The 14,954-nt window shown below is 47.0% G+C and overlaps 5 protein-coding genes across 5 annotated transcripts; 1 reads left to right on the top strand and 4 right to left on the bottom strand.

Moving 5' to 3' along the window:
- Nucleotides 1-658: 658 nt before the first annotated feature.
- F4817DRAFT_318860 (uncharacterized protein) lies at nt 659-1,181 on the bottom strand (the record flags this gene model as incomplete). Its single annotated transcript, XM_049300981.1, has 2 exons — nt 659-939; nt 1,064-1,181. 2 exons carry the CDS (start codon nt 1,179-1,181, stop codon nt 659-661), a joined length of 399 nt encoding a protein of 132 aa, XP_049156120.1.
- A 2,054-nt stretch (nt 1,182-3,235) lies between these two features.
- Nucleotides 3,236-4,391, bottom strand: F4817DRAFT_220113 (uncharacterized protein). Its single transcript, XM_049298804.1, has 3 exons — nt 4,116-4,391; nt 3,565-4,056; nt 3,236-3,507 (listed from the first exon to the last, which is right to left on the bottom strand). The coding sequence occupies exons 1-3, from the start codon at nt 4,222-4,224 to the stop codon at nt 3,428-3,430; spliced, it is 681 nt and encodes a 226-aa protein (XP_049156119.1). The 5' UTR covers nt 4,225-4,391; the 3' UTR covers nt 3,236-3,427.
- A 1,147-nt stretch (nt 4,392-5,538) lies between these two features.
- Nucleotides 5,539-7,891, top strand: F4817DRAFT_220098 (uncharacterized protein). Its single transcript, XM_049298803.1, has 3 exons — nt 5,539-6,673; nt 6,728-7,276; nt 7,336-7,891. Exons 1-3 carry the CDS (start codon nt 5,758-5,760, stop codon nt 7,599-7,601), a joined length of 1,731 nt encoding a protein of 576 aa, XP_049156118.1. The 5' UTR covers nt 5,539-5,757; the 3' UTR covers nt 7,602-7,891.
- Nucleotides 7,892-8,284: 393 nt separating this feature from the next.
- Nucleotides 8,285-8,934, bottom strand: F4817DRAFT_318857 (uncharacterized protein; the record flags this gene model as incomplete). Its single annotated transcript, XM_049300980.1, has 2 exons — nt 8,285-8,591; nt 8,798-8,934. 2 exons carry the CDS (start codon nt 8,932-8,934, stop codon nt 8,285-8,287), a joined length of 444 nt encoding a protein of 147 aa, XP_049156117.1.
- A 733-nt stretch (nt 8,935-9,667) lies between these two features.
- Nucleotides 9,668-14,560, bottom strand: F4817DRAFT_220040 (Hydantoinase B/oxoprolinase-domain-containing protein). Its single transcript, XM_049298801.1, has 7 exons — nt 14,465-14,560; nt 14,375-14,412; nt 14,052-14,323; nt 13,384-13,998; nt 13,083-13,329; nt 10,113-13,025; nt 9,668-10,038 (listed from the first exon to the last, which is right to left on the bottom strand). Exons 3-7 carry the CDS (start codon nt 14,116-14,118, stop codon nt 9,897-9,899), a joined length of 3,984 nt encoding a protein of 1,327 aa, XP_049156116.1. The 5' UTR covers nt 14,119-14,323; nt 14,375-14,412; nt 14,465-14,560; the 3' UTR covers nt 9,668-9,896.
- Nucleotides 14,561-14,954: the final 394 nt, after the last annotated feature.

Below are 14,954 nucleotides of genomic sequence, written 5' to 3'. Positions count from 1 at the left end.
AAATGGTTGTAATAAGAGATAATTATTCACGTGTTCGTATACTTTTTGGTGCAGAACTGACTTGCTACATGGATGTTTTCTTTACTAGGGGAATTACAACAGTTTTAAAAGGTACACATTAAAGAATAGATCATAGGCGTCTATTTTCCTTATCAAAAGTACCTAAAGTATTCTAGTTTTTCAACCATGCACACTACAAAATGAGTCAATCAGTGAGATATTTGAAGGATTTTCATGTGCTCATGCTCATGTCATAGCCTAATCGTAAGGTATAATAAGGTAAGTCGTAGTAGTAGTAGTAGTAGTAGTAGTAGTAGTAGTAGTAGTAGTAGTAGTAGTAAAACAAGAATGGAGGCCGTTAGGTATACCCTATATATGTAATACAAGCCAGCGAAGCAACCACACCTCCCAGGAACATTATCCCGGGGCCCTTCAACTCCTTTCCGCCATGGCGCTCGTCCTCAAGACTCTCGCTGCCCCCGCATAATCTGGCGAACCATGCACCCACCCCTCTTGATTTCTTCCCGTGTATACGTGTACATCTATCTTCATCTCTATCTTCTTCGCAATCTTCGTCACACTTGTGCGCGATGATCCTCCCATCGCGACGACGGTCCCGGCTCTACGGCATAACCGGCGCCCACGCCGTCGACCACACCTATTGGCTAGCTTTGCGGCGCTGGTCGCTCGTAGATGTGGCGGTAGTGGTAGTGGTAGTGTTATTGGTGTTGTTATTGTTACTGCTGTTACTGCTGTTGCCGGGCAGACTGCCGCGACGGCTCGACCCGGTACTGCTCATGGACCAGCGCTTCGAGTGCGCCTTGTGGAACTCCTCGACCGCGTCGCGGTTGCGCTCTACGTGGCCGTCGCGGGACGACGGGGTGGCGTAGATGCTGCCTTTGCGCTTTTGGAAGCGCGAGGGAGGTGTTTTGGAGGCGTCTGGGGGGGGAGGGGGGGTGGTGGTGTTAGTATGATGGGTAGGTAGGTAGGTAGGTAGGTAGGTAGGTTATCTTTTATGAGAATCGAAAAGGGGGAGGATGGGGAGGACGGGGGAATTACGTACCCCATTCGTCGGTGTGAGAGTAGTCTCGCGACCCTTTTCGTTCCGTGATTGCGGGTTGTTCGCTGGAGAAAGTGGTGGTGAACTGGGGTGAGTCCGCCTGACAGGTTGCTGCTGCCATGATGGATTGTGTTCTCTTTGGGTAGGATGGGTGTATTGTTCGCCTAAGTAGGTAGTATGAATTAGCTTGGAAGAAAGTACAGGTTCGGGAGAATTGAGATATCGAAGCAGTTTCTTGTCTTGTAGTTTTAGAATAAAGGGGTAGAAATACCTTCGATGAGGAGCGTGTAGGTCAATATTGGTAGGTTGATATATGTTTCGAGTAGATAGGATAGTTGAAGGATCGAGATTGTATATCTTTGGATGATTTCAGACTTTGGAATACTTTATATCTGGGGTCCGGCGAGTTCTTATACAATTATATGTAGATAGGTTAGAAGGAACGGACTGATGCTATCGAGCAATGTATAGTTTGCCAATCTTCGCCTGCCTTTGACTTCATGTACGTAACTCGCCTGGTCTTTCCCAGAAATCTATTGAAACAATTATGCAAGATATGTGGCGTAGCATCATCCTCGTCTATCTCATATGCCGGAGCGTAGGGAGTTTGCTAACAGCAACAAAGGGTATCTATCTCCCGGAAGCGGTAATTGGTTTGCCTCCCGTATATTATGCCGTGAGACTCCGGATCTCTCATTGGTCATGCTGCAGCTATCCTTAGTGATCCTAGCTACGGGGAGCATCACGACTCAAACGAGAGCAACCAAGCTCAAGACTAAGATGTCCGGGGGTGGGTTGGAACGACGATTCGATGGTACTAGCCAGCCCTTTTCGTGCAGTTGGTTGTCTAGACGCTTGAAGCCGTCCAATAGCCATTCGTCTCTTTTCAAGCTCACATTATAGAAGCTTAGCATTACTGTCACGAGTCGCAGGGGTTCTTTAGTGTGATATCGTCCAATCGAGAGACTTTCTCATCACAGTATCCTCTCAATATGATATGAAACCATTTCGAATACGCAAGGGTATCGTAGGACCCCTATTACCCACTGCTCGGATCGTCCAAGAGAATCACAGTAGGTTTTGACTCGTATAAGTCAGCAACTTGCTCGTATCCGCGGTAGCCTGCAGCTCCCATCGTAATGTGAAATAGGGCTAGATATGTGATTGACAAAGAAGCACCCGACTACTTATCACCAGACTCTCTATCTATCGGTGGCTGTGTAAGTCGAGACTCGTCACATGCAGGTGGTGTGACGCAAAACGGAAACTGTAAAATGTATCTTTCCTTAGATCCTATTTGGTATCAATGGATATTGATATAACTAGATAGTGTGTACGTTTACCTTTAGACGTCTAGTCCATGACGTCAGTTAAGACACCGGAACTAAGCAATGGCAACGGATGTGACGGTACTGCTATACTACCTTGTACATATCGTAGCATTACATATCGTAGTATTTACCCCGCCGTTTCTATGTAGTCAAATCGTGGGCACCAATCACCGTTGTTTAAGGATACTAGGATGGATATACGGCTAGTTATAATGCTTCCTATCTTAACGGCAAGACCGGTTATCCCTTGTAGATTTAATATGCTTGGTGGGGAGATAGTATTAACGATATATGCCTACGGCTAGTCACCGGTAGACCGGCAGCAAGCAAGCGTTGCTTGTGTAACTACTATAACCGACTGACCGATCTGTAGCTAAATCCTATGGATCTTGCTTTATCGAGGTCTAGACCTCTCTCGACTTTACTGTTGTGGAGGCTGTGCGCTGAGGGTCAAAATGCCTGCATGAAACCTGCAGCCCTGTGATGAGTCTTAACTGAGACATGAGACAACTTCTTTTAATTTCTATTGATGAGTTATTGTGGCTCCATGGTGTAATGAAGCATGGGCATTACTAAGTACCCGGCCAATAAATAATATATTGATGTACTAGATATGTGAATAACTTCAACCGCAGGATGTATGGTACAACAAACGATTGTGACATGGCAAGGGATTAATTGAAGCTTACGATACGATGTAAACTTCCAGCTGCACGTCGTCGGGGACCAAGCCCCTGTATCATCCAATACTACTCCAATTCTGATCATTTCCAAAGGATTCAAGATAATTTCGTAACCACCATCCAATCGGGATATGATAATCTACTTCCTCTCCCCTGTCACGAAATCGAGGATACTCTTTCAACGGCTTTCAACCAGTCTATTACTATCTCTACGATTATCTATCTCAAGCCCCCGAACGACTAGACCAATCCAAAAGAATAAGCGTGCAGGGCCCAGTCCCATATTAGTGTTACATAGCTTTTCGATGCCCCAAACTCTGCTTTGGACGACGACCACCCAGCCAGCTAAGCAGCTAAGCAGCAAAGGCCACGCTCTTCCTCATGACGCGAGAGATGCTTCGGCGTGTATTATTAGTTGAATTCGAGTTAGACACTGCACACGACGTCAGCTAGCTGGTCATTAACGGGTAAGTATTCTGAAGCATCTTACTCTGGACCGGAACGACCCCACCGAAAGGCCCGGCTCTGGCTCCGTTCTGGCACCTGACTAGACAGGCATTGTCCTGCCCGGCAACAGTCCCGGTGCACTCCTGATCCTGAGGAATAGCCGCGACTAGAGGGAAATCCGTCTCGCTACCGGCACGGTCCCGCGAATCGTCGCCCGGAGGAGATTGCGTGACTTGGATGTCTTCCCAGTCCTCTCCCGTGCCGTCGTCGTTTATCATGCATTGGAAAGGACCAGCGCCGTCGGCATTGACTTGATGGAGGGTCATCTTGAGCTCACCACCGGCAGTGACTTGAGGAAGCTGATCACCAGTCTCATCCATGATGGCCTGGGTTCCCTGCTCGATGTCATTGTTGCCAGCGCCGATAGTCTCGCCGACGGTGTCGGCTTGGTCACCCCGGAAGCGAGTGCTGTCCTGCTGGAATGGCCTTCGTCGGGTTCCGTCTCGGGGAGTTGAAGTATCAACGCCAAGAGCCACTGTTGCTTACGTTAGTCTATTGCTCTTTTGTCTGCAAATCTGATAATGGGCTACTCACTTCCGGTTCCACCAGCATCGCCGGTAGCTTCGGTAATGACTGCGTGGCCAGCAGCTAGCTGGGCAGCGGCCATGATGCAAAGAGTAGCGAAAGCTTTAAATGAAGGCATCGTCAAGTATTTAAAGAAGGGTATATATAATTAAGATACCTGACCGGCAGGAAGAAATTGGCAAGAGAGAACGGAAGAAGTATGAGAAGTTGGTGATGAACTGATGTGCGATGATTAAAAGTCATTATCCTTCAGCGCAGATCAGCCTTCTTATAGAAATTTTCAGTCGACGAAGACTTTGAGTCTTTTACATCTGCTCGCATCTTTGCCTCTCCTAGTCCTAGGGACTGAGCACTATCATGTTGAGTCAAACATGTCTCCGCTGGGGGGCTGCCTCCCGTGCTACTCCTAGAAGCTTGGCATGAGAATGGTAGTATTATCTCTTCCCAACCCGACTACTTTGAAGCCTGAGACTCGCAGATAAGACCTATCACGAAAACTTCGTATAGCGACGTTAGTATGAATGTGATCATATTCGTTCTTTGTGGCTGTGAACCCCAGTTTGCACGGGAACATGATAGCCGGACAGAGTATTGAGTATTTGACACTTGGATGGGGAGCCAATCGCAACTTAGAATTCTATTAAGCTTTTGACATAGCGGGCTCAAGTTTACCGCTGCGGATTGGCCCGCAGCAGGATATTGTTTCATAGCCGAGTCGGGGAATTACTGGATTGATAGGGTGTGATTCGGCACGATTGCCTATTTGGACTGAAACATTGATATATATTCCTGGTACATATGTAATCAATAAACTATAGCGGTGGTATCGAAATGCTCTTTATTGAAGTGGTTGAGAAGATATCTTCATATTCTTACCTGTGAAGTGAAAGGGGTAATTGTGTTGGCTTTACGACGATAACTTGTCAAACAACAAGACATGTGATAGACTTTAAGACTAAGCTGGTAGATGAGATTCGATAAAGGAGATACTAAATGCGATACTAACATAAGTAAAAGAAGACTATAAGAATCTAGCTTAGAGACTTTAGGAGGCTTAAGGATCTAAGCGTGATGAAGGCTATCGGATACAGTGACATCTTGGCAGTTTCGCTCAGTCCCTTTCTTGATATGAGTGCCCTACTTTTGAAAAGTGGATTAGAAGTAACCCAAGACATTCTCGATTCATTCTCTCGTATGACTTCTAGAGTGAATTCGAAGTCGATGATGTAGAGATAGTTGAGTTGAGAGTTGGGAATAGATGGGATAAAAGGGTAAAAGGGGTACATGTTTGAAAAAAGTGGTCGGTGCGTTAAACTGACAAGCCAATCGGATTCGAGGTGGATTTTTGGCAAAGCTAACAGCTGACAGCTGACAGCTGTACAGCTATCACTGTCAACACTGTCAAGTTAAACTTAGGTACCTAGAGTCAGTTCCCACTTGTCGTCTGCTCCATTATTCTTCTGCCCCACTATCAATTTTTAGTAGAATGAAGCTCAAAAACGATAACGATGAGCTGCAAACAAACCTACAAGAAGTGGTGATCAATCTTGTAGGAAGTAAATCATTTCGAAGACGTCTATAATAGCCAGTTCCGTCCGGTGTCTGCTATTTGCCTTGAGTTACGATTACATGTTGACTCATCCGGAGGTCAATGCGTTTTCTTTTACGCCTATCATCCTACTTCTCGAATTTCTATAGGGGATATAAGCCGCGCCCTCACTTAATATTACAGTCCCTCATGGTAAAGAGAAAATCGGAAGTGCTAGGTGACAGCTCCGGGATTCAACCACTTTCTCGGATTAGAAAGATGGCAGCACAACCAGCGACTACTACTATTGAACTGAGCCCAAAGGAGGCTCAGCTCAAAGACTTGCTTTTAGATGCCGCCAAATTCATAGACGAGTCAGGAACTACCCAAGATCAGGTCATTTTACGATGGGCTGGCGGCTGGGTTCGCGATAAACTCTTGGGAATTGAATCTCATGATATCGATACGGCTATCAACGTTATGACCGGAGAGGCTTTCGCACTGAAGCTATGCGAGCTATGTCAGCAGCCTGATATTGTCAAGAAGCATGGTATTGAGGAATCGGATATTGGCAACCTCTATAAGATTGCGCGGAATCCAGAAAAATCTAAACACCTTGAGACGACGACAATTAAGCTCTTCGGATATGACGTCGATTTCGTGAATCTCCGTAAAGAGACTTACACCGAGGACAGCCGGAATCCCCAGATGGAATTTGGCACCGCTGAAGAAGATGCACTACGAAGAGATGCTACTGTTAACGCTCTTTTCTACAATCTTAACACTGGCAAGGTGGAGGACTTCACGACTGGACTGGCCGATATGAAATCGCGGCTGATAAGAACACCGCTAGAGCCATTCCAGACCTTTATGGATGATCCTCTCCGCGTCCTCAGACTAGTTAGATTCGCCAGCCGCCTAGAGTTTACTATCGACCCGGCTGCCGAGAAGGTAATGGGCGACCCTCGAGTCCTTGACGCCTTACGTCTAAAGATCAGCCGTGAAAGAGTTGGTATTGAGCTTCAGAAAATGCTTACAGGCAAGTTCATCTATAGTATTACCATGGAATTGAGTTATTAATAAGGTACTATAGGTAACCATCCTCGCAGGTCTTTAGAATACATCAATAATCTCGGACTTTACCACACCATTTTCACAGACCCGTCTAAGCCGGATATTCCAATTCCAGATATCTCCAATTGGAGGTCAGTATATGAATGTCTTGACTCGCTCCGCCGGAACAAGACCCCTGGCTCTATTTACGACGTCCTTGTACGGTCAGATGAAGCCGCCTATTATGCCTGGGTCCTAGCGGCCATCTGCCCCTGGGAGAATGTCGAAACCCCCAAGCATTCTGGCAAGGGCAAAGCGCCACCACCCTTGGTAACTCTAGCGGCTCGAGAAGGTATCAAGGCACCCAATAAGCTCTGCGATCTTGCAACTGCTGCTCATAATAACAGAACGGAAATCATGTCTCTCGTGACAGCTGTTTCGGATAAGGCACCCTTCATCGCGGAAAGAGACAGGTTCGGAATGGCAATCCGGCATTGGGATTCAAGAGCTGGCCACTGGAGGCTACAGGTTTTGTATGCTTTCCTAGTTGAGGTTATGAATGTTTTAGGCACAAAGTCAAAAGACACAGGTTAGATATTATCTGTTACAGCCCATTTAAACCCCGTACTAATACTAACAACCAAACAGTCAGCACGGATGAATTCCTACGCAAATGGCAAGCGTTCCTGGATCATCTACAAGAACTAGACGTTATGGAGGCTCCGTCGCTAAAACGGATAATCGATGGCACTCAACTTACCAAAGCGTTGGGTCTCAAACCCGGCAAATGGTTGGCTCAAGCCCTGGAGGTCTGTGTTGCCTGGCAGCTGCGTCATCCAGAAGCCACCGATCCGGCGGGTGCTATAGAGGAGGTCCAAAGTAAAAGAGCCGAGCTAGGAATCCCGGAAAATTAGAAAAACGAGTAAGAACTACGTAATGATACCCACGGGCTTATGAATATATTTAATTATTCTATCAATAGGTATCTATGGCTTAGGTATTTGATGGTCCTGCCTTTCTCGTAACATAAGCCATCATAAACTAACGTTACTTGACACCAAGGTAAGTTCTAGATGCATGGAACTATAAACACTATGGGTTTTTGTAATCGATTCGTAAACATTGCATGTCAATATCAATATCACCTACTGATATCTAGGTAATAGTTCCTCAATTAAGTGAATGAGTACCTAAAATATACACACCTCTCTAGCTACTAAGTAACTCGTGAATATCAACAAACACTACAAATAAAGACTATTTTCTTGTAAACTAACACATCTAATATTCTTTCTGGATGTATTTTGTAGTCATTCTAGCCCAAATGTACATTGAATTTGTTAATAGACGAAGTAGCTTAATATAATATGGTGTCACACGCGCTCGAATGTATCAAATTAACTCCTATTATACCAGCTCGCCAGAACAAAATTACCATCCATCCCAATTAAGACACTAGGGGTAAGACCACCTGCTGAGGATTAAGGAAATATATCGTAACGTCATTAATAAGCCACTTCCTCTCCCAATCAACTTCCCCTAACCATAACCAACCGATTTCGACCCCCTATAACTCCAATTCCCTCCCCTCCCAGCCTCAATCGTCCCTAACCGGCGTATTCAAGGCGTCCCTAAGCTCCCTACCCCTAGACTGAAGCAAAAAATTGCTGCGGCCCAGTAGACTATCTCGGAACCCTTCGACTTCCGCACGGGTCTCGTCGAGAAGTTCTCCATCTGCGACTAGTCCTTTCAATTGGTTCAAGAACGGTTCCCACGAGTTCTCCTCTACGTCCTCTCCTTTCTCAGCGACCTTCACCTGCGCCTCCAGGCCGTCGATGAGTGTCTGGTTGGCTTCTTCCACTTGCTGTTTGTAGTCTGCGTCTTCGTCCGGCATGGTAGGTATCCTCCCCTCTAAGGTATAGAATTAAGTTGAAGAGCCGTGGACGTAAGAGAGGGTTGTCAATTAGACTCAGCAAAGTCGATATGCTAGGTTGGCAGATAGAGACTAATGTTCTCCCCCCCTGAAGTCCTAAGTGGATATAAGTATCCACCACACGCTCTAGCTTATCTCTTGCAAGAAGGCGCTTAGAAATATTCGCTTTGGACTCACCGATATCCGGTGATCGGCGTGCTGTGTGCGTAATGCGGAAAGTCCCTGCTGATATCAGCGGCGAAACAGAGAAGCGCCGACCAAGGAATGGCGGCGAGTATAAATACGAGAGCCATGAGCTCGTTGTCACGGCCCATTCTATTTCATCTGGTAGTTAAAGTGGATTATGGCACTGACGAATCCTATAGTTGCTCGATATATTATTTCACCACTTTCGGCATTGGGACTGGCGTGGGACGCATCGTTGACGACTTGGTAGTCTTTACCTCGTCTCGGGACTTACTGATTGGTTGGGTAGCCCTGTCATATCGGCACGGTACGCATGCATCGTGCCTCCGTAGACAACCCAAGACTTCTAATTGTCCTGAAAGTTCCATGTTAAGAACAAGAATTACTCTGCGGCAAGTACGTGTTAGCAGATATCTAGACTGAAGTTGACGATGGATTAAACTTACGTAAATTAATAGCGTGTGGTTAAGAATATGCTGCATACATAATTCTTTAAGTCTCGGCGTTAACCAAGAGCGGTGTCTGCGTGGCGTGACGAACTTGCAACATCGAACAAGTAGTATAGGAGGATCTGCTGACTCGCCCTACCTGTCATAAATTATAGTAACAATCTCCCGCGATGGTAATTATAGTAGGCATAGGTCGGGTAGAAAAATAACATCGTAAATATGACTAACATGGCAACTAACATGGCATGATTAGAGATCGATCTGCGGCGGCGGATCTCGGAAGAATAAGCCACAGAGATGATGAGCGTGGGGGTTTACTCAGGGGACTTCTCCTAAATAGTGGCATAGTGCCGGTTTCAAAGGGTCAGGTGGTCAGGTTAAGGGGGGAAAACGAGGATAGTGGTAAGAGTACCATTCCGATATACATATGCTTTAATATGATATGTATAGCAACCTAGCCCAACCCAACGTCGTAGACGAAGCCCAACGCGCTAAGAGCTCATGGCATAGACATGATTGCCGGTATAAAAGACCACAAACGATCAATATCATCAGATCCCTAAGCCCAGAGTAAACGAGGAACTCCCGTCGATCCAGAAAAGGTGTAACATCTCACCAAAACGACCCACCGTAAACAAATTTCAGATACCCTCTGCAGTCAGGTTCCAATTATGGACACTTCCTCGTGGTTCAAACCGGTTCGTCGTAGCACCATTAGTCGAACCCCCCTTTCTCAATGTTGAACCGTTGGGTTCCGGCGTTCCCCATCCCCCTCCACCAGGACTAGACAGATGGAAACGATTAGCTTTCTTCGAAAATGTATGTATGCAGAGGGAGTCAGGTGGAAGCAAACTTACGTGTTAATAATAACGCGCTCTCCGGGAACCACGTCCAGCTCCATCTTGCCTCCGATGTTGATAGTCCGTTCCTTACCGCCCTCCCCCTTTTTGATGTAGAGGTTCCTACCTACAGCGCCCGGCCCACCACCTTCTAACCCGTACGGGCGCATTACACGTCGCTCGCTGAGGACGGAGACGTGGAGCGGGATCCGGAATTCGACCTCGCGGATACACCCGTCGCCTCCACGATATTTACCAGCTCCTCCGGAACCCTCTCTAAGCGTCCACCTCCGGAGGATCACGGGGTAACGCAGTTCGTATACCTCCGGATCCGCGCATCGCGTATTAGACATGTTCGTGTGCACCCCAGAAGCTCCGTGCCACGTCGGTCCGGCTCCCGAGCCACCGGCGATAGTCTCGATATAGCCAAACCCGGGTACCTCGTTGCCCGAATCGTCCGTGCCTCCCATGCCAAACCCAAATACGTTTACACACCCTTGCGACGCAGCCATCGCATGGAAAGCGCCTAGTATAACGTCGGTAACTCGCTGGGAGGTAATACTATTACCCGCACAGACCGCTGCCCACGGAGAGGGGTTGAGAATCGTGCCTTCGGGAAGGATGATGTCGATAGGGGCTATACAGCCTTGGTTCAAAGGTATATCCTGATTAATAAGACATCTAAGCGAGTATATGACCGCAGAATAAGTAATCGCTTTCGGAGCATTGAGGCAGTTGAGGGTTTCTTCCGACGTGCCGGTGAAATCGAATACTGCATTTCCCGTTTCGCTGTCAATTTGGATCTGTAATACTATGGCCGATCCATCGTCCATATAGTCCTCGAATGAGATCGGTTTGCCGTTAAGTCTTTTGGCCACCGAGCGGAGGTAGTTCCTAACCGCCACCTCTGCGTTTTCTGCAATCGCGTTCATGTACCTGTGCACAACGGGTAAGGTGAACTCTTTTACAAGCGCGTCAATCAAATTGGCACCCTTTCTGTTAGCCGCAATCGCGGCACGCATATCGGAAAGGTTGTCCTTGTAATTGCGAGATCCGCTGCACCCGGTATATTGCGAGGGCTCGTCATATAGGAACCGACGCGTCTCTTTCTCATTAAAAATGCCACCGCTTACGATCTTGTAGCTTATAGTGGCGGCGCCCTCTTCGTATAGAAACTTACTGTTAGACGGCATAGAGCCTGGACTAATCCCACCCACGTCGGGATGGTGACCTCGAGAAGCAACCCAGAAGATGATGTCTTTCCCTTCTGCATCCCATATCGGTGTCATAATTGTGATGTCCGGAAGATGTACACCGCCAGCTACGGGGTGGTTACTGCAGAGAATATCGCCTGGCTTGAGAGTATCCCGATACCTCTCGTTCTGGAACCTAACGGCGTACTCCATCGACCCAAGATGAACCGGAACATGAGGCGCATTCGCAACGAGACGACCGTCAGGGGAGAAGAGGGCACATGAAAAGTCCAAGCGTTCTTTGATGTTAGTAGAAACTGATGTCTTCTGGAAAGTCCTTCCCATTTGTTCTGCGATCGACATGAATCTGTGTCCAAATATCGACAACCGGATGGGGTCGATCACCGTGGTACTCAGTGTCTGAGTCCTCTTAGAAGGGAGATCTAGTATGACATGGCGACTAAGAACTGTTGCCTTGACAAGGGGTTCCACAATTATAGTCTGGGTGTTGTCGATGATAGTAGCAGGTCCTTGTATGACGCATCCAGGTTTCAATTTCTCAAGTAGGTAGATAGGTGTATCTGTCCAACCGAATCCAGAAAAGTAGACGGGAGACTTGCCATCCTCGTCAGAGTTAGTGACATCGAATTTCGCCACGGAAGCAAGCTCGCGATTCGGCGACTCGTTCGCGCTATCCATAGACTGTCCAATACCACGGACGCGGATATCTTCAAGAAGTATGTTCTTGTCTGGGAACGTAAAGGAATACTCGCGCTGATGTTGGCGGGTGAATTCCGCGATATAGTCGCCATCGGCCGGCTCGAGGATCATGAGGCTATTATCAGTTCCCTGATACCTTAGGTTCAGATATACTTCATGCTTTATACGATCCTTCGAGATTCCATCAAGTTCAAGTTCCTTAGTTACTTCCTCTTTTAGCTCATTAACAGTTGGTGAAACAGACTCGGCTGTAGTAAAGACGCCGGAGCTAGGCTTTTGAGCTTCATGAACAAGTTCGGCGAGTGCCATGCCATATGCAGAGAGGATAGAGGAATAGCGATGAATAATGACCCTGGTGATCGATAGCGACGTTGCGATAGCGCAGGCATGTTGGCCTCCCGCACCGCCAAAGCAAGCAAGGTGATGAGTCGACGTGTCGTATCCGCGGGCTTCGGTTAACGCACGTATCGGCTTCGCCATCGTTTCGTTGGCGACTTCAATAAAACCCATAGCAACCTCCTCAGGGGTTTTATTTTGGCCAGTCTCCGAGTTGATTTGCGCAGCAAGCTCGGCAAACTTCTTTCGAGTAATCTCGACATCTAAAGGCTCGTTCTCGCTCTTCCCAAAAATCTTGGGGAAATAATCAGGTAAAAGACGGCCGGTCAATGCGTTTGCATCGCTAATAGCCAAGGGGCCGCCCTTGCGATAACAAGCCGGACCGGGGTGTGCGGCAGCCGAATCGGGTCCTACGGCAAACAGACCGTGTCTCCAATGTAAAATACTTCCTCCGCCAGCTGCAACGGTATTGATATCCAATTGTGGCGCCATTATATTTATCCCTGCAGTGATGTTTTCGAAGGTGTGCTCGAATATACCATCAAATCGGGACACATCGGTGCTCGTGCCACCCATGTCGAATCCAATAATGGGTATTTTGTCCTCCGGGTCGTAACTAGTGCCGGCGTGGCCAACGACACCTCCTGCCGGGCCCGAGAGAACAGCGCGGAGCCCGCTGAATCTTTGCGGCGTCAGTGCCCAGTCTATTGTGGAAGATTTAAATGACTTATAAACTCACTTTCTTATATCTACTAGACCCCCATCGCTTTGCATGAAAGCGCAACGCGTATTAGACGATTGTAATCTGTCTGTGAAGCCCGACTGGAATCCCGAAATATACTGCTGTATGATAGGTGTGAGATAAGCATCCGCAGTCGCTGACATACCTCTCGAAATCATTTTGATCATGGGCAAGGTGAGGCAGGACAGTGTCACCTGAGAGAAGCCAATCTCAGAAGCTATGTCTCGGACTGCCCGTTCATGATCTGGTATAAATGTTAATCACTCATATATCAAGAGTGCTTAGTTGAGTTTAATACCTTGGAAGGTATATGAATGAGCGAGACAAACACATATGCTGCGGATACCCTCATCGTAAAGACCTTTCAGATCTCTTCTAACGCGATCTTTATCCAGAGGTTTGAGGATTCGGATATATTGGCCGTTGAGACCCTCAACTAAATTCGGATCGCTCTCAGCTGCCTTAGTAATGGCTGCGACTTCTTGCTCATAAAAAGGGTTCTGTTGATAGCCTTCGACTGTGACTCTTTCAGCTACTTCAACGACTTTCTCATACAGCACGTCCGGGCGGACAATGTTCAAATCGAATAGCTTGGGCCGTGATTGGAGGCCAATTTTTAAGCTGTCCTCAAACCCTTCTGTGATAAGAAGACCAACCTTCTCGCCCTTGCGTTCTAGCAGCGCATTCGTTGCTACCGTAGTACCCATGCGGATGCTAAGATCTTCGAATAAAGAAGTGTCGATTGGCTCATTACGAGGAAAACTCTTTCCGGTGGCCTTTTCGAGGATACGCCTAATACCTTCGATAGGTGCATCGTCGTAATTAGAAGGGTCCTGAGACAGAATCTTCACTACAATGTCATCTTCTCGTCCCTCGATTATGCCCAGGCAATCAGTGAAAGTACCGCCTCTATCTGTGCTTGATTAAGCATTCTGTTCGGCGCCACTGGCTAAGGTGGCGGCGTACCAATAGCAATTTTAATTCTCAATTTAGAATCTGACCCCAAGAGTCCCTGGCTACCGTCGGGAGCCATTTTAGAATGTCGAGACCAAACTCGAAAACTCGGATTTGAGTTGATATCATAAAAGATAGATATTTTCTTTGAATGATATATGACCAGTTACGTAGCGCGTGTAAGTCATACGAAGTGCGGATGCTGCATCATTTGGCATTCAGATAACGAATCGTGAATCTTGGGAAGGTCGGAACGACAAAGTGTCGATCTAGGTAACACAAGTCTAGTTGATTTAGCAATTTAGTTCGTTGATTGATTTATCGTATTTACTTACCATTTACCATTTACCCACGTGGATGGCTTAAGTCGATACTATTCTCGAGGTGAGACAAAGAATTTGGGGGGTTTGCCGGGGATGGTTTACTTGTTAGCTTTGTAAAGAAACGCTGTAGAGAGACGCTATAGATTTAGTAGTACCCGCTGTTACCTTAGAAAAGTGGATCGATCTCCCTATTTCCACTCGACCCCGCCTTTCTCCGATACGGATGTGGATCACGGACACAGATTTATAGGCAGGGCTGGCAGGTCAAGCCGACGGCGCTAAAACATCCGGGCGGGGCCCAATCAGGACCCGCTCTCTTTTCCGTGATGGACTCATATTATACATAGTATATAGGTATGTAGTACAAAGTATAAAGTATAGGTATGTATATATTATATTGTATTAATTATACTATTATACTACCCAACATAAGTATGTATAACTATGGCATGTGTATTACCGAGGATCTAGTACGTATATACCTCCCAGGTTGATATGTACGACATGTACGAAATCCCTAGCCCCTAAATGCCACGTGTAGTCCTAGTACAAATATATCCTTGGTACATATATATCCATGAAGCCCAGCAAT

This window comes from Daldinia loculata (genome assembly GCF_022478755.1).
Source record: "Daldinia loculata strain CBS 113971 unplaced genomic scaffold F4817scaffold_51, whole genome shotgun sequence".
Taxonomy (NCBI): Eukaryota; Fungi; Ascomycota; class Sordariomycetes; order Xylariales; family Hypoxylaceae; genus Daldinia; species Daldinia loculata.
This window is presented reverse-complemented; position numbering and strand designations above follow the sequence as displayed.

Excerpts from the sequence above, each read along its gene's own strand:
- F4817DRAFT_220113 (XM_049298804.1), bottom strand. The coding sequence starts at position 4,224 with ATGCCTTCATTTAAAGCTTTCGCTACTCTTTGCATCATGGCCGCTGCC. Across the intron at positions 4,057-4,115 it reads CGATGCTGGTGGAACCGGAA|TGGCTCTTGGCGTTGATACT; the intron begins GTGAGTAGCCCA and ends CGTAAGCAACAG. Across the intron at positions 3,508-3,564 it reads TGGGGTCGTTCCGGTCCAGA|TGTCTAACTCGAATTCAACT; the intron begins GTAAGATGCTTC and ends CGTCGTGTGCAG.
- F4817DRAFT_220098 (XM_049298803.1), top strand. The coding sequence starts at position 5,758 with ATGCGTTTTCTTTTACGCCTATCATCCTACTTCTCGAATTTCTATAGG. Across the intron at positions 6,674-6,727 it reads GCTTCAGAAAATGCTTACAG|GTAACCATCCTCGCAGGTCT; the intron begins GCAAGTTCATCT and ends AAGGTACTATAG. Across the intron at positions 7,277-7,335 it reads CACAAAGTCAAAAGACACAG|TCAGCACGGATGAATTCCTA; the intron begins GTTAGATATTAT and ends ACAACCAAACAG.
- F4817DRAFT_220040 (XM_049298801.1), bottom strand. The coding sequence starts at position 14,118 with ATGGCTCCCGACGGTAGCCAGGGACTCTTGGGGTCAGATTCTAAATTG. Across the intron at positions 13,999-14,051 it reads GAGAATTAAAATTGCTATTG|ATAGAGGCGGTACTTTCACT; the intron begins GTACGCCGCCAC and ends AATCAAGCACAG. Across the intron at positions 13,330-13,383 it reads TCATTCATATACCTTCCAAG|ATCATGAACGGGCAGTCCGA; the intron begins GTATTAAACTCA and ends CATTTATACCAG.